Source organism: Pseudonaja textilis, chromosome 2, assembly GCF_049901715.1.
Source record: "Pseudonaja textilis isolate UNSWEBS1 chromosome 2, rPseTex1.2, whole genome shotgun sequence".
NCBI lineage: Eukaryota > Metazoa > Chordata > Lepidosauria > Squamata > Elapidae > Pseudonaja > Pseudonaja textilis.
In genome coordinates, this window is record NC_141991.1 from 168,010,515 (window position 1) to 168,033,927 (window position 23,413).

General features: G+C 39.3%; 1 protein-coding gene across 2 annotated transcripts in view; it reads right to left on the reverse strand.

Annotated features, from left to right (window-relative positions):
* Nucleotides 1–1,118: 1,118 nt before the first annotated feature.
* The window catches only part of TMEM175 (transmembrane protein 175), a 28,854-nt gene continuing 6,559 nt past the window's right edge, over nt 1,119–23,413 (reverse strand). Inside the window, exons 1-10 of one of the 2 annotated variants that reach the window (XM_026712732.2) lie at nt 21,467–21,692; nt 18,302–18,340; nt 16,758–16,855; nt 15,105–15,156; nt 13,322–13,357; nt 10,934–11,017; nt 9,200–9,364; nt 8,388–8,466; nt 7,576–7,705; nt 1,119–4,332 (exon numbers count right to left, since the gene is read on the reverse strand). In XM_026712732.2, the coding sequence (XP_026568517.1) occupies nt 3,669–4,332; nt 7,576–7,705; nt 8,388–8,466; nt 9,200–9,364; nt 10,934–11,017; nt 13,322–13,357; nt 15,105–15,156; nt 16,758–16,855; nt 18,302–18,340; nt 21,467–21,613 (1,494 nt within the window). In that variant the 5' untranslated portion in view covers nt 21,614–21,692 and the 3' untranslated portion in view covers nt 1,119–3,668. Of the gene's footprint in view, nt 4,333–7,575; nt 7,706–8,387; nt 8,467–9,199; nt 9,365–10,933; nt 11,018–13,321; nt 13,358–15,104; nt 15,157–16,757; nt 16,856–18,301; nt 18,341–21,466; nt 21,693–23,413 lie in introns of those variants that run through there. The other variant, XM_087926399.1, reaches the window with a different exon arrangement.

A 23,413-nucleotide genomic window follows, 5' to 3' on the forward strand; every position in this document is an offset into this window, starting at 1 on the left:
TTCTTCTTAGATGTTAGGGTATATCACTTGTTAAATGCTTTTATATCTGGGAAGCTGATTTGTGTTGACCCAGTTACTTCATGGATATTTGCTTGTCAATTTTGCCACAATTAGAAGTGTGTATGTGCTTAATCAAATGATTTTTAAAATTATATATATATGTGGTTTGTTTTTAAAAAGATAAAAAGTAATTTAGACTAATGTAGAGTAAGGGATAAAAAATGAAAAAGACAAAAAAGCTAATAGCAGAAGAAAGAAAAAAGCTAAAGTTAAAAAGAAAAAAGATACAAAGAAGTAATTTCTGAACTTCTTTACAGCAATTTTAGATAAAATTAAAAATTTACCTGTTTCTTTAAAGACTCTTACTTGACTCTTACTTGACTCTTACTTGACTCTTATAAGCTGTCCTATGTAATCATTAAAACTACAAATCATATGTTAATTTTTTTAAAATACAAAAAGCCCATCAGGGGTTTTCCACTCAGCAATAAACATATTGTCTTTTTTCTGACCAATGTAATTTGGTCATTGGGCTAAATCAAATGTTGACAGGTATCTTAACTGAGTATTTCCTAGTTTAGGAAACTGCAGATGGTTTCATCCACTACTGAATTAAGAGAAAACATACTGGAAGTTTCCACCATTATATTAGCGATGGACTTCATGGTCATCCTGAAGTTCTTGAAATACTTTTCAAACTTACTCTAGAGCAGGGCTGTCAAACTCCCATCCCATGGACCAGATGTGTCATGCGCTGGCCATGCCCTCACCCGGTTTAGCGAAGGGGGGAAAAGTTCCGATATGCCACGTGATACCACAGTGATGCTGTGAGTTTGACACCCCTGCTCTAGATCATGGGTGTCAAACTTGCCAGATCAAGTTGCCATCACGTTTTGTGATGTTTTTCCCATTCGCAGAGCTGGGGTGGGTGTGGCCTCCACATGATGCATCCGGCCCGCGGGCTGCCAGTTTGACACCCCTACATCTAGATAATGGTGAAGGAAAGTATCTAAATCACAATCTCTTTCTCCATGTTATGGGGACTATATAATAGTTTTATTTGAAATAGTTATAAAGACATTTTGAGAAGGAATACTAAAATGATATGAGATACCAACTCTTAATAAATGTAACATTTAATAAAAATAAATAAAAGATTCCATTCAATTAACACATAGATAGAATAATAAAGGACCAAAGAGCTTTCAGCAACTATAGTTAAATCTTAGTATTTTATGTTGCTATTCAATCTATCTCAAATCTCAGATATACCATATCTCATAAATATAGTTTAGTTCAGTACCATAAATTTATTTTTCATTCATATAGTACAATGTACTGAAAAAAAAACCAAGATACTTTACAGCTTGCCTCAGTATTGCTCTTGAAGTCCTACTATTCATATTTTTTGAGAGGTGTAATGATGAATTTCTATTGAGAAATAGTGCAAAAATTCTCACATTAAATGGCGATATTAAAGATTTATAATCAAACTTGTAGGCATGTCAATAGCTTGATAGTGAAAGGAACCTTGTTAAGTGTAGCAGAGAATAATGCTGAAGAAAAAAATCCTCTCACAAAACAGATCTAGGAAAATATTTCACATTTATGATATAACTATCCTCAAAAGCCAGCTTAAAGCTTCCAAAGGATCACCTGTTTCAAGGGTCTAGCATCAAATAGTTACTTTTTAAAAACTTATTGATTGATTGTTAAATTTATTTTGCTGTGAGGTTGCTCTGAGTGGCTTACAAAAATAAAACAGAAAAAAATGATAAAAATGTAATCATAACAATACCAAAGGAATGAAACAATAAAAATAAATGATGAAAGCACAATTAATATGATAAAGAATTAAGGAAAAATAACTGGAAATGAACACAAACCAAAAAAGTATAAGGACAAACACATTATTGCATGTATAGAAAAAAAGGTCAATTTGTAAACACATCATTTAACCTTGAAGATGTGGAGTAACATGAAGTCTTTCATTACATGTGTTGAATTTATGTTTACCGACAAAGAAATAAAGGGAGACTATATGAAGCAGCAGCAGTATGCTCCATCATAATTGGGTAGACCAGGTTGCCCTGATAGACCTGTCTCACTGGAAAAAACACTTATTTCTTTTATTACATCCACAGGAAATGGCATTAAACAAGTAAAACTTACAACAGGTCCTTGGAGTTCCAATCCTTGCAGTGTCCCTGTGTTTACACAGCACAACAGCACTGAATCTTATATACCTCTTCACAGTGCTTTACACCCCGCCTCTAAGCGGTTTACAGAGTCAGCATACTGCCCCCAACAATCTGGGTCCTCATTTTACCCATCTCGGAAGGATGGAAGGCTGAGTCAGCCTTGAGCCAGTGAGAATCGAACTGCTGGCAGTTGGCAGAATTAGCCTACAATACTGCATTCTAACCACTGCGCCACCATGGCTCTATGATTACATGATTACAAGCGTGGCATTTTTGCGATTTCTGATGTTCCATGCCAGCTTCCCACAAGTAAATGTTTTACTTGGATAAGTTTCCATTTGTTGATTCTACTGTATACTGCCAGATCTGTTGGCGGCAAATTTGTTTTGTCTCTTGATCAGTTGAGGAAGCTGACAGGAAGTTAGAAGTCACAGTCATGCAAAGTCCTCACTTAATGACCCACATGGTCCCCATTTAATAACAGTAAGTGGGACTGCCAGAATTGTCGTTGTTAAGTGACATAGTTATGTGATGTCACATTTTACAACTGCGTTGTTTAGCAAAAGAGTTCCAGGCCCCAATTGTCATCATATTCCAAGGATTATTTTAAGTTCTATCTTCCCGTCATAACAGAATGATCTTCCTTGCTTCATTAATCGCTCTTCATCTACTGATAAATTCCAAATGACTATATAATCATACAGCATTACAATATTAATTTATTTTCTGAAAGTTAACATTAATAAAGTTATGGCTATTAAACCCAAATACTTATGGGATACTAAGGGATACTTAAGATGTAGGCTTGTTGCATTATTGAGGCAATAATGGGACAAGCCTATATCATAGGTATCCCCCCATCAAGTGATAGTTCCAGCAAACTTTGGTTATATTGACAGCCAACTTTTTCTAAATATTCTCTGAACATTTAGCATGCTGAACATCAAGGTTTCTTTAAAAAGTTGCCAGTGCTGAATGAATTAGTTCCTTGTATAACTGTTGATAGTAATTTGTTGACTCACGATTCGTTTGTTCAGCTTAATCATGTTACTTTGCACTGATTTGCTAGATTACAAGCATTAAACAGCAGCTTTTAGGGTTCAACTCAAGACACACATGGAATTATTTAGCAGGTTAATACATCTCCCAGGTCACTTAATGGCCACAGAATGGATAAGGGCATTCGTATTATCACCTTTACTGGCTAGGACAAATGACACTTCCCAAGAAACTGCTTGTGTTATTATTCTCTCCCAAGCATCTTATGATTCCTCACTAATCATCTATGATCAATGAGGCTATTGAGGTGATGCGTATTCTAGCCAAACTCACTGCCCCAGATGCCAGTCCATGAATAAAAGGAAGAGCTGAACATCCCTAAAGAAAGGAACAATTCAATTTTAGCTGAGTCCTGAATTCTCCAATTCGCCAAAGTATCTTGATTTTCCATGTAAATTGCAGGGGAAACTATGAGAGCACGTCGGCTGGGGATAAACAGGCTTCTTCTTCTTCTAAAACACTGCTCTTTGACCTGGCCAATGACATTATATAATTTAGCATCATCAAACCAATTCTGACGAAGATGCGTAATACCAGGAAAGCAAACGGGACGATTATTTGTGTCAGATGAAAAATAGTCGTGCTTAGCTCGCTCATCACGCAGGTCAGACAAAAGACCGCCAAGCTCACGCAGGGGTAGAGAGAAAGCTTTGCAAACATGAAGGCGTGCTCTTTGCCACCGTACCGAGCAAAAGGATGCAATGTCTCAACTTCGTGAAAGAGCGCGGCAATCCATATGCTGAACTGGAAGATGCTTGCGAAAAAGATGGTAACGCAGCTAATCTGAATGGCTTCTATTTCATTGTAAGACTTCTCGGCAAACTCGCTGGTCAGCTGATAAGCAAGAGGCAGTCCGCCAATAAAAGCCAAAGAAAGGGTATTAAGGAGGGTCATGAGTCGTGTGGCTTTTGTTACATGGAGGAAGAGCGAATGATGGACAAACCAGAGAAGACCAATGGTTACAAACGATCCGAAGTAGGCAAGGAAACTTGGACTGAATTCTCTCAGTGCTTCAGCAAGATGACCACTGTATTTCACTTTAACCAGATTATCATCAGGAACGTTATCTTCACTGTTGAGTAAAGAAAACAATATATATGTATTTAGAATAGGCTCGCCACAAATAATCTATTTTAAAAGGATACTTCATGAATTTCATGTAAACTCATAAAATATTTCTATGGTTTTTAGAGTTACCAACAGAAAGGGAGGAGGGAAAGCAGTAGCTTGAAAATCGAAAGTGCATTCCATAAATAGTTTTCAAAGATAGTAACTAGGTGACTGAAAGTTTCTGCCATGCAAAATTCTAACTGGAGAACATGACTGATGACGCTTGGTTCTGGATGTGTCTCATTGGAGAATATGAATTATGATGCACCCAGGGGGGTGGGGGAAAACCAGGGTCAAGGGTGACAATGAATTATGTGTCTCAGAGTCAGCTACACCCAGGCAGTGCAGGACAATTTAACTCCCAATAAATCCCTTTTAAGTTTTGGAAGTTTGGCTCGAGACTCATGATTTAATTGGGGTAACTGCTGGAATCCTGACATTTCACTTCGGTTGACTTGAGTTTGTTTATAACCCCAGTAGCTCCTTGAACACATTTCATTCCATGCCTAATCAAGAAGAAAATGTAAATGCATCAAGCCAAGCTCCTTAAGTTCAAACTACCTTTTTTTGTGGTCATTTTGACAGAGTTTTACTTTAGGAATAGTCGCATCCGATTACCATGGAAACCATCAGCCAATTGGGTGCATAATATAGATCTATACAAACTCACCCATTCCATTATGAAAATAGGAACAGGTAGTTCTCGACTTACAATTCATTGAGTGACCATTCAAAGTTACAATGGCACTGAAAAAAGTGAGTTATGACTGTTTTTCACATGAACGTTGCAACACTCCCACAGTCACATGATTAAAATTCAGGCGCTTGGACAACTGACTCATATTTATAACAGTTGCAGTATCTGGAGGGTCACCTTTTATGACCTTCTAACAAGCAATGGGGAAGCCAGCTAACAATCCTGTTATGAACTTAACATCTGCCAATGATTCACTTAGCAACTGTGGCAAGAAAAGTCATAAAATGGGGCAAAACTCAACAGATGCTTCATTTAGCAAGATAAATTGTGGCCTCAATTGTAATCATAACTCAAGGACTACCTGCATAATTCACATCCTTGCATTTCTAGTAAAGTAACATTTTGAAGATAATATTTAAGTGAGGAAGAACCAAAGCAAACTATTCACTGTCTTCACTCTCTTGATTACATAATAGGCTTTTTTCTTCCTATCAAGAACAAGCAAGGATTATAAATCTGGGAAACTTTTATCATCAATATAGTAACCCTAAGCAATGATTTATGTCTTTTACAATTCTCAAAGGAGTCTGAATTCAGTTTTTTAAAAAAGGTCCACTTTAAAAAAAACCCGAAGAAACAAAGAGTTTCTTAGCATGGTAACCCAAAACCAAACCAGGTTAGTGTGATGTATGAATATTATCACAGTGTTTGTATCTGCACAGAACTCAATGAGAAACCAGACCAATGGTTGAAATTCAGATGACCACTGCAAATCCCATGCAATGAAGGAAACAAAACAAGAAGTGGGGAAAATTGTCCCACAATTCTTTCTGTTGTTGACACAGCATGGCACAGAATGTTAAGTTAATTAGGATAATCAGCACATATATTTTCCATAGGACTGAAGAAATCCCACCCTTTTGACCTTTTGTACCCGGAAAAGTACTGTATTTTTCAGAGTTCAAGATGCTCTGAAGTATAAGATGCACCTAGCTTTTGGGGAGGAAAACATGGGGGGAAAAAAATTCTGCCTCTGCCTCTCAGCAATTTACCTCCTTGCAGCAAACAGCAAATAGCCTGGATAGTTTCAGCACAGCCTGCTTAGCACAAGCAGCTGACTGTCAGTTGGATTGGCCTCCCAACAACCAGCTGTTTCAGGCTGCAGGGATTGCCATCACTTATTGCCGCCTCCGCGCATCCCATTTGCAGCCTCTACAAACCCCATTTTCGGCCTCCGCATCCATTTTTCGGCCTCCGCGCACCTCATTTTCGGCACATTCTGGCTGGCAGGGATTGGAACAGGAGGAAAATGGGATGTGTGGAGGCTGAAAATGGGATGCGGGGGCTGAAAATGGGGTGCGCAGAGGCGGCAATAGGCGATGGCAATCCCTGCAGCCTGAAACAGCTGATCATCAGGAGGCCAGTCATACCGACAATCAGCTGCTCATGCTAATCAGGCTGTGCTGAAGCTGACCAGGCTATTTGCTGTTTGCTGCAAGGAGGCAAATGCCAAATGGTGGAGGCTGGCGGGTGGGCGGGGCTCCCACAACATTCACTGTATAAGACCTACAGACATTTCCACCCACTTTGGGGGGTGGAAAAACTGTGTATTGTACTCTGAAAAATACGGTAACTAAAACTTGGTTTTGCCAGTTGGCTTGGGGCCCTGAGGGAGAGCGCTCACCACTGGGTGTACTTGACAGGGTAATAAGACATCATTCCTGTACTGTCCGTTTCTTGATTCCTGGTTTTGGGGTTTTTTTTGCATAGTTTTAAAACATTTTAATTGGCATAGTTTTACAATTTGAACTGTAAGCTGGCTAGAGTCGACTTACCAGAGATAGAAATTTAACAAATAAAATCCTAATCGAAGATGGCACTCCAAAGGTAACAAATTTAACAAATAAAATCCTGATCGAAGATGGCACTCTGGACGTAATAAAGTTCAGGCATACTTATGAGAGGTCTATCCATGATAATAAAAATAAAGGTAAAGGTTTCCCCAATCCAGTCATCCCCAACTCTAGGGGCTGGTGCTCATCTCCATTTCTTAGCCAAGGGAGGTAGGGTTGTCTGAAGCCATTTCTGTGGTCATGTGACCAGCATGACTATAGACCAAGGTGCACAGAATGCTGTTATCTTCCTAAATAAGTGGTACCTATTTATTGTCGACTTGTAAAACATTCCTACGATTGAGCCTCGAGCCAAGCTTCAAAAACTTCAAAGGATTTATTAGCAGCGAACATGTAGGCATGACCTGTATGAAGCCGATTCTGAGACACGTAATTCACTATCACTTATGATCGCTGGAATCCTGACATTTATCTACTTGCATTGGCAGGTTTTCAAACTGCTAGGCAGGCAGGATCATGTTAATCTTGATGATCATGGATCATCATGCCAACCATGATAATAAATATACTCAATTACAGATACTTTTTTTCCCCTTAGCACACTTTCACACTTGAAAATATTGGGCGCAGTTTTATTCCATTGCTGAAGACTTACCATATGTCCAGAATTAACAGAGTTGCAACAATTGCATAAACTCCATCACTGAAGGTTTCCACTCGTTCCTTACTCAGGGGTTCCTTAAGATAAGAAGTAAAATAGTCTACAGGGAGTTCCTCCTCTTGACCTGCCAACAAAAATTACCATGCTTAATAAAATTGATTTCTATGTTAAGATGGAAATTTGTCTGCTTCTTCATAAAGCCCACAACCCCTTCCCCCAAAAGCAGTATCAATTTGGAATATCATCATTCTTATTCTATGAGGTGCCTTGTTTATCCAAGCTTGTTGGGAATATCGTGTCTGCATTATTTTTATAAGGTAGTTCTCGTTTAATGACCATTCATTCAGTGATGGTTTGAAGTTAACGGCTGTTGCAGGCTCACTTTGGTCATGTGATCAAAATTTGGGCACTTCGCATTTACAATTGTAGTGTGTGCTTCAACTCCTCCCAACTGCCTCTCTCCCACCAATTTTGCTCATTTTGGCTGTCCTGCGCTCTTCTGCTGCCACCTAGTCCTAGGTTCCCCTAGCCAACCTTCGCCACTGTCTTCCTCCCACTGCTGAAGCTTCAGGGAAGACACACAAGAGCCTTGCAAAGAACTAGTTTGGTCTAGTGGCTAAAGTACTGTGCTAGAAGGCGGTAGTTTGTGAGTTCTAGTCCCGTCTTAGCCATGAAAATCAGCTGGGTGACTTTGGGCCACTCTATTCTCTCTCTCTCTCTCAGCCCAGCCTACCTCACAGAGTTGTTGTGGTGGGAAAAATAGGAGCGGGGAGGAGCATTGATATGCTTTATAAAACAACACTCACCAAGAATTCTGCTTCTAAACCATTTGGTTAGATGGCTGAGGAGTGGGAAAAAGACAATGAGCCCAAGAAACATGTAGGACTGCAAGGAAACAGAGGCATATTTATTGAGTGCATTGATATGATGGTAATAAATAGAAAAGGATGCATTTCTATTTGTCCTACTTCATCAGGTACTGCATGTTCCATAATAAAAATAAAAGACTCTAAATGATTTTTTTGGAATCATTTAGCAAAATTGGGTTTCAGAGGAAAAACAGCACTATGTCCAAATTCACACTTGTCAGTTAACGCTTTATCACAATGAAGAATGGCAATTCAGAGTCTTCACAATTCCTTGTGCAGGACTCAGAACAGAGCATTCCAGTTCTTATGGACCTCTTAAGCATACATGTCCCTGAGAAAGACATCTGAGACTTTTAGGCAGTCTGTATAAAGCAACAATTCTTTCCAATAAAATAATAAGGTGACTTTTTCTTGTAATTCATCAGGAATCCTGAGTACTAATAGCAAAGACGATCTTCAAAAGCTTTATAGAGCCAGAACAGAATTACTCTCACATGAAGGAAAGCGTCAACAAGTTTGGAACAACTTCAAGTCTAAAAAACTAGAAAAATCCTAATGTATAGTAATGGGAAATGGTGCTCCTTTTATGACTTGTGAACTTTAGCTCCCAGAATTCCTGAGTCAGCCACGGTTCCCCACCTTTGGTGTAGGCCCTCAACACAAAACAAAAGCATCTTACACACATAATCACTAAATTTAAGGCCCACCACAACCTAATGTGAAACACTGTCCTAATTCAATGAACCTACCAATGGAAAGAAGAAAAATGAGAAAATGGCAGCCAAAAAGCTCAGCGTTGGTCCTCTCAGGATAATCTTTAAGATATGGTATTTATAAAATGCCTTATTTTCGGATTCCTGTATCTGATGATTCAGTAGATACGAATGTCTGAAGCCATATAATACAATCATCACCTGCAAAACAAGAAAATATTGCTGCACCGTAAGAGGGCAAATAATTATTTGGATGTAAATTTAAATAATCATAGTTTGGATGCTTGGAAGATCTGCCTTGAGTTTTCATAGGAGTATGTTGCACCTGGGATCCAAAGCTCAAAAGGTATTTAGAAACAGGTGTACACATAAATACCATACTTTTTCAGGCCTCCTTAAAGAAGCCATATACTTTTCTGTGCTTACAGAGCAACTGTGTCACTACCCATGTCAAAACACCTTATTGTACATCCTATACTTAACCTTAGGGAGCGTGATGGCTCAGAGGTTAAAGATGCTGAAGTTGTCAGCTGACAAACTAACAGCCTGGGTTTGAGACTTGAGTGCTGCAGAACGGGGTGAGCTCCTGTTAGTTGCTCCAGCTCCTTCCCACTTAGCAGTTCGAAAGCATGCAAATCCAAGTAGATAAATAGGTACCACTTCAGTGGGAAGGTAACAGTGTTCCATGCTCCTCGGCATATAGTCATAAAACCAGTACACATTTGCAATGGTTGTTGGGTCCCAGGATAATGTAGCCACTCTTTGCAACCTTCCCAGTTGGTTTCCATCAAGCCAAGTCAATGGGGAAAGCTGGCTTCTTATTAACAACTGGAGTGATTTGCTTAACAGCCATGGCAAAAAAAGTTGCAAAACTAAGTGTGATTCACTTAACAACTGCCTAGCTTAGCAATGGAAATTAGACTACTTGTATATTCTCTCACAAAGCAAAATAGTGTTTATCTTGTAATTACTACCCATCCCACTTTTAACTATGGTTTATTCAACTGTACAGTCCAGGTAGTCTTCAACGTATGACCACAACTGAGCTCAAAATTCATGTTGCTAAGCAGGGGTGGGATTCAACTGGTGTTACTACCAATTCGGTAACTATATTTTACGTGTGTGGAAAACCTTAAGCTGTGCCACCCGGACAGCTGAAAAGCACCTGTGCACAGCGTTTGAAAAGCCTCTTTTTTCCTGCTTTTCCAACCTCAGCTATGCCGCTTACAGGTAAGAGCCCGGGCGGGCAGGTGGGCCAAACAGCAGCAAACACAGAACCGGTTCTGTGTCTGCTGCTCTTCAGAGCTACCTGTTCTATAGACCCAGACAGAACCGGTAGCATCCTACCCCTGTTGCTAAGTGAGAAATTTGTTTAGTGAGTTTTGCTCCATTTCACAACTTTTCTCACATGTTTGTTAAGTGAATCACTGCCGTTCTTAAATTAGTAACACGGTTGTTAAGTGAATCTGATTTCCCCATTGAGTTTGCTTGTCAGGTCTCAAAAGGTGATCAGGGGACCCAGGGACACTGCAACTCTCCTAAATGTGAATCAGTTGTCACACATCCAAATGTAAATCCCCATGGACCATGGGGTGCTATAACTGTCCTAAGTGTGAAAAATAGTCATAAGTCACTTTTTTCAGTGCCATTGTAACTTTGAACAGCCACTTAATAGCAATAGCATTTAGACTTATATACCACTTCAAAGTGCTGTACAGCCCTTTGTTGTAAGTCAAGGACTACCAGTAGTGAAATATAAAACAACTATACCTGGATGACACCAATTATAACAGCACAGCTACTAAACATAAAAAGTCCAAATGGTTGGTCAGGAAAAGACGTCATTAAGGAGAACTGCAAAATTTAAAAAAAAAAAGATTATTTTTGTATTCCAGAACAGATTAAAGCAAATGGTTAATCTGAGGTTCTAGGACCAAATTTGTCTCCCTGAATCCCTTCTGTGACTCTCCATGCCTTGCCTGTCCCAAATTCATCTGCAGAAAAATGGCGGCAGGAGTTGCTGTTGTTACATGCTGTATACTCCATGTTTGGCTTACAGTCACTCACACAACCAGTTGGCTGGAATATACTTGAGACCTGGTCAATTTCCAGAAACAACAAAACGTTTGCTACTAATAATGTATATTTGCTCTTTCTCACACCTACCCAGGTCCTTCACAACTAGCAATAGCACTTAGACTTATATACTGCTTCGCAGTGCTTTACAGCCCTCTCTAAGCAGTTTACAGAATCAGCATATTTCCCCTAACAATCTGGGGTCCTCAATTTTACTGACCTTGGAAGGGTGAAAGGCTGAGTCAACCTTGAGCCAATCAGGATCAAACTCCTGGCAGTGAACAGAGTTAGCCTCCAATATTGCATCCAAACCACCGTGCCACCATAACTAGGCTCTTACAACTAAAATAACTAGGTTGTCAGGTATTAGCCAGAAGGACAGAAACTGCCAAATCTGGATCCAAGGATGACTCTAAGGGCAGGCTTAGTATCCCTTTGATCCCCAAAGTCCTTGCTTTGTTGATTCATAATACAGGCAGCTAGTCTTGACGTGCTGATTTTCAAGTTTGGTAGCTGTTGATGGGACTTGGGGTTTCTCATCATCTGTTCTGACCCAATTTCCTGCGTCCAGTTTAGGTTACATTTTTCCCCCTTTGTTTTCTTAACAATTTGGTTTTGTTTTTTTTCCTGAATTACCTCCCCTAAGGGATCTTTTAGATAAGATTCCTGGCTGTTTGTACGTGCTTAGTTCATCTTTAGGGAGGGCAGCTTCAGCCTACTCTCACACTGTCATTTGGAGACAGGAAATATATACAAATCGTAGGGTGAGCTCTATAATTTTTAAACATCAAAGAAAAAAAAAATCCAAATGCCACCCCAGACATAGGAAGTACAAACAAACAAACAAATAAATAACACGGTCCATGCTTCAGATCCAGGGGTGGGCTGCTTAGGGTTCGCACGGGTTCAGGCGAATCCTTTGCTCTGGCGATTGGTTGGGCCTGCCCACCCGCCCCTCCTTGAGTTTGTCCTTTATTTCTGCAGTTTTGAAATTCATCTGAGGTGTGGGACAGCCAATTACCGCGCCTCAGCTGTTTTACTCAGTGGCATTGCAGTGGAAAGTAAGTTTTAAAGCTGTAAAATTGTGGTTTTTATAATGTGCTCTGCGTGCACACAAAGCACGCACTCACCACACCCGTTGTGAAATTGGTCAAAATCCACCACTGTTTAGATCCTCCCATTTTACTTCATCTGCACTAGCTTCCACCTTATGGAATATTCTCCACCAAGAAATATGTGAAGTCCCCAACTTGTTGCAATTCTGGAAACAGTTTTAAAAGCTCTTCTGTTGCAATTTGCTTTTGCTACTACATAATTGACTGCAGGTGCCTCTTTTGATTTTAATTTGGGTTTTATCTTTGCTTTTAGACCAGGGGTATCAAATTCAAGGCCCGCGGGCTGGATGCTTAGATATGGCCTACGGTGCTTCTCCTAGTGAAAATGGAGCTTGGGACGGCTGCAAGTGGCTCAGGAGCCCTTTCTTGCTGGAAGAGCGCTCAGGCCACCACAGGTGCCCCTGACACGAGTGATGTTGACCTGGTCATGTCCCCTGGCCACACACCTCCTGCCCCCACGAAGTCAAGCACAATCCTGATGCGGCTGTCAATGAAATCGAGTTTGATATCCCCGTTTTAGACCATATTCTGGGTTTAATTATATATTACTCTGCTTCTATGTTTCTTTTGTTTGATGTTAGATACTTCCATAGTCCTCTCTTACTAGATCAGATAAGGTAACATGTATATTTAAGTACATGCATTCTTATCCACTGTGGCTTCTGTATCTTCAAGATGCATCCTACATTGGATCTGCAGGTTTTAATGTGATGCATCTCTTTAGTTGATCTCAGATGTATCAAATATTGGCACAAGATTCCAGCGTGCTCCTAATCTCTATTAAATGGATACACAATGTATTGAACTACAAATCAGCACCTGTACAGGCGAAACATAAAGCTTGTGTGGTCAATTTGTGGTTCAATGCAATGAACAAATCTGGAAATCTGGATTATAAGGTAACCAACTCAGGAAACAACCTAAAGATGTGACATAATACATTGAAGAAATGAGAGTGCTTACTTACGGTATATGGCAAAAAAGTAATGCTCATCATGCATGCCTAGGAAAAGGAAGAAGTGATATAGCAGATGAAAAGAAACCTTTTCCCGTTCATAGATACAGTAATTCAGTTCTCATCATTCTGTGGAGGCAGTCAGTCAGTCAGTCAGTCAGTCATTCAATCAATCAATCAGAATAAAGCTGGATGGGACCTTGGGGGTCTTTTAGTCCAACCCCCTTTCAGGCAAGTGACTGTCCTCTCTCTTCTTAAAAACTTCCAGTGATTAAGCACCTGCAACTTCTGAACGCAAGCTGGTTAATTGCCCTCACTGTTGGAAAGTTTCTCCTTAATTGCAGGTTGCTTCTCTCCTTAATTAGTTTTCATCCATTGTTCACTGTCTTACCTTCTGGCGTTTTGAAAAATAAGTTGACCCCCTTTTTTTTGTGGCAGGCCCTCAAATACTGGAATACTGCTAACGTATCATCCCTAGCCCTTCTTTTCTCTAATCTAGATGGCCATACCCAATTCCTGCAACCGTTCTTCATATTTTGTGTCTCTGGGCTCTTAATCATCTTAATTGCTGTTCTCTGGACTTTTTCCAAAGTCTAAACATATTTTCTGTAATGTGGTGACCAAAACTGGATGCCTTATTCAAGTGTTGCCTTATTATGGTTTTATAAAGCGGTACTAATACATCACATGATTTTTCAATCATGGTTCAAGGGCAACTCAATTCTTTTCTGAATGGCAAAGATAACATCAGACACTTCATACCAGAGAGTATGACTTTACTGGCCAAAATCATCCCATCTTTGGGAAAAATCACACAGATCTGGAAATTATCACACTTTTACATTTAGTTCTATTCCACTGTTACTTTTAAAAAACAGCCCAAATCAATGGCTCCAGTTAAACTCAGAAGGGGAATGAAGGGCCTGCATTTTTAAGAGCTATGAATGAAAGGTTTCAACATTTCTGGCTATTGTCTAGCTCCCTGCATAATCTTTTGGTTTCTTTTATTTCCTTTTTCTTATTTTCTCCTTTAATAACATGTATCACTGATGCCATAGACATCAAACTGCTCTGGTGTTGTCTTTCAAAGGAAAACGTATCATATGAATACTACAAGTTTCAGGAATCATCAAAGTACGGTAAATAAAAAACCTACTCCTATAATTTATTTAGGTTACTAAGGGTTTCTAAGATATAAAAATCACTAGTCCCTAGATGTCTTTGCTTCCAAGAAATCTAAGAAGTTTGAAAGCTATGGTTTAGAGATATATGTGAATGAGACCAAACAACGTTGTTTGATTTATTTCTAAACGTGAGCAGCTTAGCATCCTACATTAGACCTTTGATCTACTGCAAAATCCTCATTCTGAAATTACCTCACTTTTGATTTATATACTGAGGGAAGGATTGAGGTAGAGGAGCAAGTCTTTTTCACTCAATAGCTAGAATTGGCATCCACAGAATGTTTTTATTATAATAAAATCCTACAAATGCCGTTTTCACGTAAACTATTAATTACAAATTACCACATAATGACACGAGAAACAGTATTCCCTTCATACCCAAATGGCCATTTTGAAATGATATGACTTGAATGAAAAGCTCTCCGGGTACATCAGCACATTTCATTTTTTTTTTTTTGAAACTCAAAGCCCAAATACGGATATTATGATTCATCAGCACAATGATTTAAAAATATCAAGCTCCATTTCATGTCTTACTAAGAGCTGGGAACATCTATCATTTCAAAAAAAAAAAAATAGATTTAGGATTTTTTTAAAAAAAATTCACTCACCAAATTTGCAAGGGCAAGTACATCATCAATGAGTTCAACCACCTGAAAAAGTCTGGAGGGAAAAAAACAAAATATTATAAAACAGACCTACAAAATTTTGATTCATAACTAGACTCATTCAAATTCGCAAGTCTTAAATTTGGTGATAATTATCAAATATTCTCCCGTGGGGCAAAAATGGAAACAAGATGCAAAGGAAACTGCCAGTTAAAATTCAGGAACTACCCTTCCTAAAATGCCTTTTAGGTCAGCAGATTAGATACCCTCAATTCCAATCATCAGGAGCATCAAACCTTTCTGGTGAATGCAACTATTCTTGCTCATTCTATGATTCAGAGAAAGGAAAACAAACTGGATTTTTTTCTGGTATGTCTTACCTTAAAGGAATTACTATCTCCTTCCTATGTTGAGTTTGCTGCAAAACATAAGAGTAATTCTCTGGAATCTTGCTTTCTCTCCCTCTGGCAAGGACTCAGCTCACTATCTTATTTAGATTTACCATATTGCACCTATGAGTTTCAGATAAGATAGCAGAACTCTTTTTCTATTTGTCATTTATGTATTGATCTACTTGGAGTAGATAAAAGCCTTCTAGTCAATCCTGACTCCTGGAGTTTGCCTGGAAAAGATCCTCCCTTGCCAACATTTTTGGAAGTGGTTTGCTACTACTTCCTTCCTAAGGCTGAGAGAGGCAGCTGGTTTTGAGCCCAAGGCCTGGCTCCTGATCTCGCACCTGGTGCCACAACCACTACATCAAACTGCTTTCTTCACTTAATTAATACAATAACATAAACCAGAGATTTCTGTCTCTTCTGAAGAAGGAAAAGGAATCAAATACAGATGTTGGCAGTAAATCAAGCAAATCAACTGTCATTGTTATCATTTGAGAAATCCTTATTCTTCTTTGATTTTTTCATCTTGTGTCTAGCTGATCTTGACTGGTTTTCATGTATGATCCGCTTCTATCAATGCCATTTGCCCAAAAGAATTAAGAATGGCTGCATCTGCACATTAAGATACATCATCATATCTCTGCTTTTGGCTACACACAATCCACAGATTTACTTCTTATGGTCTGAAAATCATGCTTAACGATTGATTTATCATTACATGTCAAGAGGGCCAGTACAGCAGAATCAACAAACTGCAGTTTAATGCAATACTTGTGCAAGCTGTGACAACTTGAAGAGTGACAACTCTTATAACCTAATAATACTACTTCATACTTCACAATTGCTTCCTTGAGAATCAGGATGCTGATGGATTTTGTCTTGGGCTCCTAAGTGGCCTTATTTTGAAGACAAGTCTAACTGGTTGGGAGAGGCAAGTAATCTAATTCATAAGGCTGAGTTTAGCAAATTTTGCAAAGCAGCCTGTAAAATTCTGTGGATAAGTTTGTTTAAAAGCTCAGCAGTAACTTCAGCATGGAGCAGAATTGTGTAGAAAGAATAAAGTTGATCATAATGAAAAATGATTGAAAGAATAATGAATTATGACAACTGAGATGCCCATCATCATACTTTCTTTCTTTGGCCACGCAGACTAGCTAATTGGTACATTGCTGTTGTGTTTCTAATACCATCCGATTGACTAAGTTCCAGTTTTCAAGTGCTTGATACCTGTACGATTTCTAAAACACTCCAAATTGCATACCTCACATGAGCTGCCCAAGCAACTGTTACTATTAAAAAGGTCATCAGGTAAACAGCAATTTTGGCGGCTAGTAGCTGCTGGACACTTTCTCCAAGTTTCTGGAAAAAAGACACAACGTTAATCAAAAAGCTGACAAACTCTTGTTTCATATAATACTACACAATTTCTTTTCAAATAAACAAATGCATGAAAAGATGTTTTATATAATACATAATTCTTAAGGTGATCCATATTATCCTCATTATATTTTTAAAGCAGTTCAAGAACATGAAGCTAGCCTAGCTCACAAAATACAAAAATAACCTAATAAGAACTCATCCTGTCTATAAATAACTCCTTAGAAATCTCAAACTGGTTTATAAACCGTGTTTTCATTTTCAGGAACTGCAAATAAAGCTTATGGCTAATGATTGGCCTTGTTTTTTGTTCAATCCTCTATTATCCCTATGCTTTGGAAAGTAGACTCAAATATTCAGTGCAATTTCCAAATTATTTTATGCAAACCTTGTTTGTAGGTATACGTATGTGTATATGTATTTTATACTGCTATTCTACATTTATATTATCCAGATTTCTAGTTTTAATTACTTCCTGTTGTGTATGTGGAGCCTGAGCAAGTCTATTACCACATTTTATTTATTATTGTCTTTTGGCCCATTTTTTGTCTGTATGTACTTTTGCTAACTATTCTGGCACTGTCAATTTCGTTTTGAGTATTTTGAATATTTGAATGCCAATTCTCTTGGGCTGCTTAAAGACCGCAATAAAGTTAAGTAAGTAAATAATATTATTCAAATACTACACCCTTGTTTTTCAGCATCTGCTACCTTTTCTGTACAGTACTTTGAAATCTATATCACAAAATGCCCAATCTCTTGAAACAATTCATTATATATTTAATTCCTGACATATTCAGCCATGTACTCCTTGCATGCAAATTCTCACCCTCTCTTCCTAACATTACATAATTCCTCTGGGGAACCCCAATGTGCTTTTTCAAGAGGCAACTGAACTTTCTGGGTTTTGTTTGAAGACATTTCACTTCTCATCCAAGAAGCTTCTTGGATGAGAAGCGAAGTGTATTTCAAGAAAAACCAAAACAGTCCAGTTGCCTCTTGAAAAAGCACCTTTGGGACAATCGTGACTTAGATGTCTGAGAATCTCATTTAGACATTCCTCCGAGGAACTTACATTGCGCTAAAAGTGGTCAAAAGTGGTGAAGAATTAAGAGGGAGAAAAATATGTTGTAATCTATTGTTCTTTGCTATCATTTGTAATGGACTTTCATCCCCAGCATATATCAGCGAGACAATAAACAAAGTTGATTCCCAGGCTAATGATAACAATATTTAAGAGAGTTCCCTCTTGACCAACAAATTATGGCATTCTGTACTCTATAAGACTGACAGATCAAAAGAGGCTGAATTTCAATGATCCATAACAGCATGTCCCACTATGTTAGAACAACCTTATTGGAAATTCAAACTGTTTAAACAGAATCACAACTGACCTTTATGTGGAATATGAAATAAACAATACAGTACCTCATCTGAATGTATCTTTGTATGTGCCACAGGTAAAATCTGCAACAGAAGAATCATATAGCTAAAGTAATGGGCAAGTTTTAATTTGCAAACATGAAACAAATGTGCAGAAAACATCTATGCTTCTGAAAATAAATCAAAAGCAGAAGTCCTTGTGTCGAATCTTACATCTGTAGCTTCCCACAGAAACATTTTATTGAATATAATATTGTCTGGCAAGGATGATGGGCTGCATCAGAATTGGTGAAGATACTTAACAGTAATTATTTTCTAAGCTGGCAAATCTCAATGGCTGAATTACAAAATAATAAGAATCCCTTTTTGAAACCTATTTTTATAAATGTGTATTAAAAGTTTTTGAAAAAAAAGCAAAAATCAACACATACTAATAAATAAACAGAAAAGAAAATGATATAAAAGCAGAGCAAAAAAGAAACAAAATAAATAGAAAGAAGATGACTTTTTAAAATGTCTTTTGACCATCAAGTCCAAACATCAGCCTAAATTAAAGCCAACAATATTCCTATTGACTCTTGTTGATCCAGATTTTTGTAGAATCTTGTCATAAGCAAAGTTGATTCCTGTACGAATACAGACTATCCTATCCAAGAATACAGACTTCAATTTAGTTGGAATAAACACCAATTGTCCTAATACCTCTAGAGATATTCCCATAAAGACACTTCTTAATTTAATGTGCACATTATTCAAGAAGGTTTAAATGCCAGGAATGGGAGTGGTAGATAGGTAGATTGAGCAGTGAGCTTTAGGTTAATGATTGATTGAATGATATCCAAAACTTTCTTCTGCTGCCTAATATGGATGAAATGACTCCACTTAAGAATCTCTTTAAATGAATGATGTTACCATCTTTTTTAAAAAAAATACTAACAGCTTTTAAGAGTGCTGCAATGAAAGACAAATGATTGATTTTAAGTCACTTTTTGCAACTGAGGTTTTGGCGGGGAAAAGTCCAAGATACAGGTAGTCCTCACTTAATGTACACAATTGGGAGCAGCAAATCAATTTAGTGAAGCAGATGCTAAGTGAAACCACAACTGTGCTTCATGACCTTACTTCAGCTTTCTTTGCTTTATGAACCCGCAGAGGTAATAAATGTGAGGATTGGATACAGTAACCTTTTTAACACCATCCTAAATTTGCTCTACAACAGAGATGGGGGACTATGGCTCTTTTATGACTTGTGGACTTCAACTCTCAGAATTCCTGAACCAGCATGGATGGCTTAGAAGTTCTAAGAGTTGAAGTCTACAAGTCATAAAAGAGCCATAGTTCCCTACCCCTGCTCTACAAGATTAAATGAGGATAACCTATATATTCAATTTTAGCTAAAATGGAAAAAGACCCACTGACCTTGCTATAAAGATTGCTGGGAAATTGACTTAGTTTTTTCTTTCTCAGACCAAGACTACAGCTCCATTTGGTCCCGATGGGAGGTAACTTACTCTTTAGCTAAGCCTCCAGAATTTTTTTTAAAAAATGCACCAATTACCCTGTTTCTCCAACAATATGGCCTCCCCCAATAGGAAGTCCCAGCATGTTTTATAGGCATGAAATGAATATGGCCTCCCCCAATAGGAAGTCCCAGCATGTTTTATAGGCATGAAATGAAATTAAGCCCCTCCCCCCAAATTAAGGCCTATATTAAAACATGCGAAATGGGGGGGAATGGTGGGAGGGCTTGCCGTTAGGAAGTACTTTTGTTGCACACCCGGATATGGTGCTGCCTGCATTGACCCCAATACGAAGTGTCCCACCAATACCGAGGTCAACATCCAAGCCATCGCTGCCCGCCTGCCCAAAGATGCAAGGGGGGGGAGGATTAAGTCACTCCCGAAAAGATGGCTTAGCCATTTTTTCGGGGCTCAAAAAAAAAACAAAAAGACCCAGCCTTATTATATGAGAAACACGGTAGTATCAATTTTTGAACTTTTGGAAATTTGCAAACTGGCTGTCCTCCCATTCTATCTTGATGCTATCATTCCTACCCATTCCAGTGTTCAGCCAAAAATTTGATAAACAAATCTGTATTTCATGTTATTAAACATTTATACAGCCACCCAACTCACACACAGTGATCCACATATATATCCCATATACATTAATATTAGTCACTAATAACTTTGATCCGTTAGAAACAATGAAAGGAGAAATTAATATGGAAAAGGCTCAAAAGGGAGTTTGGGGAGAAGTAAAAGACAGTAACCCATAAGCAAAACCATTTTAATTTAACAGATTTTATACCGCTGAGCATGTCAGCATCCTGACAAGATAGTGGTTTTCGTTAAAGTAAATAAAAATAAGTATATAAAGGAGTTCACCATGCAACCTGTGGCTCTTTGTTAAGTAAAATACGGTTTGGTGATCTAACCCAACTGCTTGGATTCACACAATACAATTCAACCGTACAGTCTGGGTTCTCAGCATTCACTTAGCCCACTGGCATGCTGATTTATTTACAAGCCTCCCCCTCTGACCAACACACCCAGTCTCCATTTTGGTAAATAAAGATTGAAAATCAAAAGCGGAACATAACATCACTAACAGCAGGGCGAATGCGACAAGTCACGAACTGCGTTTCAAATGTCTATGGAGTGAGAAAGCTGTATAAAAACTCTCTCACTCCGTTGTGACGAAAGGATAAAAGGGGCAGATTTTTTGTATAACGGAGGAGAGAAATAGACAAAGCTTATTTGTTCAGGTTAGAGATAGAAGGTAACCACTGCTTGATGCATTGTAGGATAAAAGTTCATATTTTGCAGTGGGTTCATCTCAGCAAAGTTGGATACTTCACTCCTCCTTCCCACCCACCCACCTACCTCCCAGGATCTTTACCGGCCGTATCTTCTACCTTATCTTACAGTACCATAAGAGCCTTTCTGCTCACTTATAGTACTGCAAGATAAGGTAGAAGATAGATTTTATTTTCTTTGCAACAGAGGGATTCCACCGAAGTCGCTTGCAACGCACAGGGAGGGGGAGGAAACAAACAAACAAAAGCCCTGCGCACATAACATCAACCCATCTCTTTCGGCACGCCATCCTGAGTGGATCAAGTGCGTGCCAGCCGGGATGCAGGGCTCCCCTTTCCGAGTGGAAGAGGAGTAAAAGAGCCCAGCCGGCGCGCAGCGGCCTCAGACTCACCATGACGGTGGCGATGATGGAGAAAAGCGCATCGCTGTAAGCCAAGAGCCGCTGCGAGGCTTGGGTGCCGCCCCCCAGCTCGCCCAGGCGCCGGTCATAGTTATACGGCGTCGGGGCAAGCGGAACCCGTCCGCTTCCTTCTGCCATCGTCCTTCTGCTTTTGGGAGGACGGGCAGAAGCAGAGCCGGCAAGCCTCCTGAGCCGCCGCTTCCGCTTTCTCTCCTGCAAGATGCCCGCCCTCCGCTCCGCCTTTTTATTTGTATTATTTTGGCGCGGGGAGGCGCTGCTGGACGAGAAATCGCTCCTGGCTCCTTGATACTTGGACAAACGGCTCCCTCTTTCGGAGAAGTTTTCTTCTTGCTCGCAGGGTGTAGTTATTTCATTATTTTAAAATAAAGATCTTAAACGAAACTCTGGGCGGCTCACGACCCAACTAAAAGCAACAACAACAAAAAAAACCTCCAAATATATCAACAGTGAAATTAAAACGAGCCCACCCACCCTCCTAAAACATTTGTGCAAGGACATTAATACAATCGAGCGAGTCCAGAATTATTTCACAAGAAGAGGACTACACTTCTCTGCTCCCAACAGAACAGGGCCTACACCACCAGGCTTGAGATTTTGGGCTTGGACAACCTAGAACTATGCCGCCTACGGTTGGACTTCAGCGTAGCACACAAAATTATCTGCTACAATGTCCTGCCAGTCAATGACTACTTCAGCTTCAACTGCAACAATACAAGAGCACACAACAGATACAAACTCAATGTAAACCGCTCCAAACGTGATTGCAGAAAGTACGACTTCAGCAACAAGAGTGGTCAATGCCTGGAATGTACGACCTGACTCTGTTGTTACATCGTCTAACCCCCACTCCTTTAACCTCAAATATCCACTATTGACCTCACCCCATTCCTCAGAGGTCTATAAGGGGCGTGCATAGGTGCCTACTGTCCCTGTCCTATTGTCCCCATTTATTTGTACCTATTTCCTGTATTCTTACTCATGTTTATACTTATACCTATTATCCTGTAAGCGATTGACAAATCAAATCAAATCAATCAATCAATAAAATAAATAAAAGTTTGTGACCATGGTCCCAAAGGTGCTTTTCAAAAGGCGGTTGGACTTTCTTAGGTTGTTTTTCCCCCCTTGAAAACTTTTTTGTTTCTCACCCAAGAAGCTTCTTCAGTTCAGCTTCTTGGATGGGAAGTGAAATGTTTTCAAGGGGTAAAAAAATCAAGAAAGTCCCGTTGCCTTTTGAAAAGCACCTTTGGGACAACCGTGACCTAAATGACTGAGAATCTCCATAAATATTTGTGACTCCTCCTCCTTCTTCTCCTTCTCCTCTTCCTCCTTCTCCTCCTCCCCCCTCCTCCTCTTCTTTTCCCTTCTCCTCCTCCTCCTCCTCCTTCTTCCTCTTCTTCTTCCTCCTCCTCTTTTTCTCATTCCTCACGCTCCTCTTCCTCTCCTCTTCCTCCTCCTCTCCCCCCTCCCCTTCCTCCTCCTCCTCCTCTGCTCTTCCCCTTCCTCTTTCATCTCTTGCAAATGCAGTGCTAGTACTTCAGCCTGGCAACCCTGGCTGACCAGAGAAGCTGAACGAGACTGGCCCTGGATGGATAGGAGATCTCCAAAAAAATTCAGCAAGATAGGCTGGCAAGTTAGCAAAATATCCTTAAAAAAGACAACCAGACAGCATTTCACTATTGCTGCCAAGAAGACTACATGGATGTATCTGTATTGTCATCAAGAGTGACTGGGAGAAGACTAAGCTTAGCAAGGTTTTTTTCCCCCATTCACCTGGGCTTTCTAAACAGCCGAGTGTGGAAAAATGAGAAGTAACGATAATATTAACATGAAAATAAAATATAATTATGAAAAAAATGAAATAAAATACCCTTGCTGGTTAGCCTTGAAAATGTCACTCTGAGGCCATCATACTCC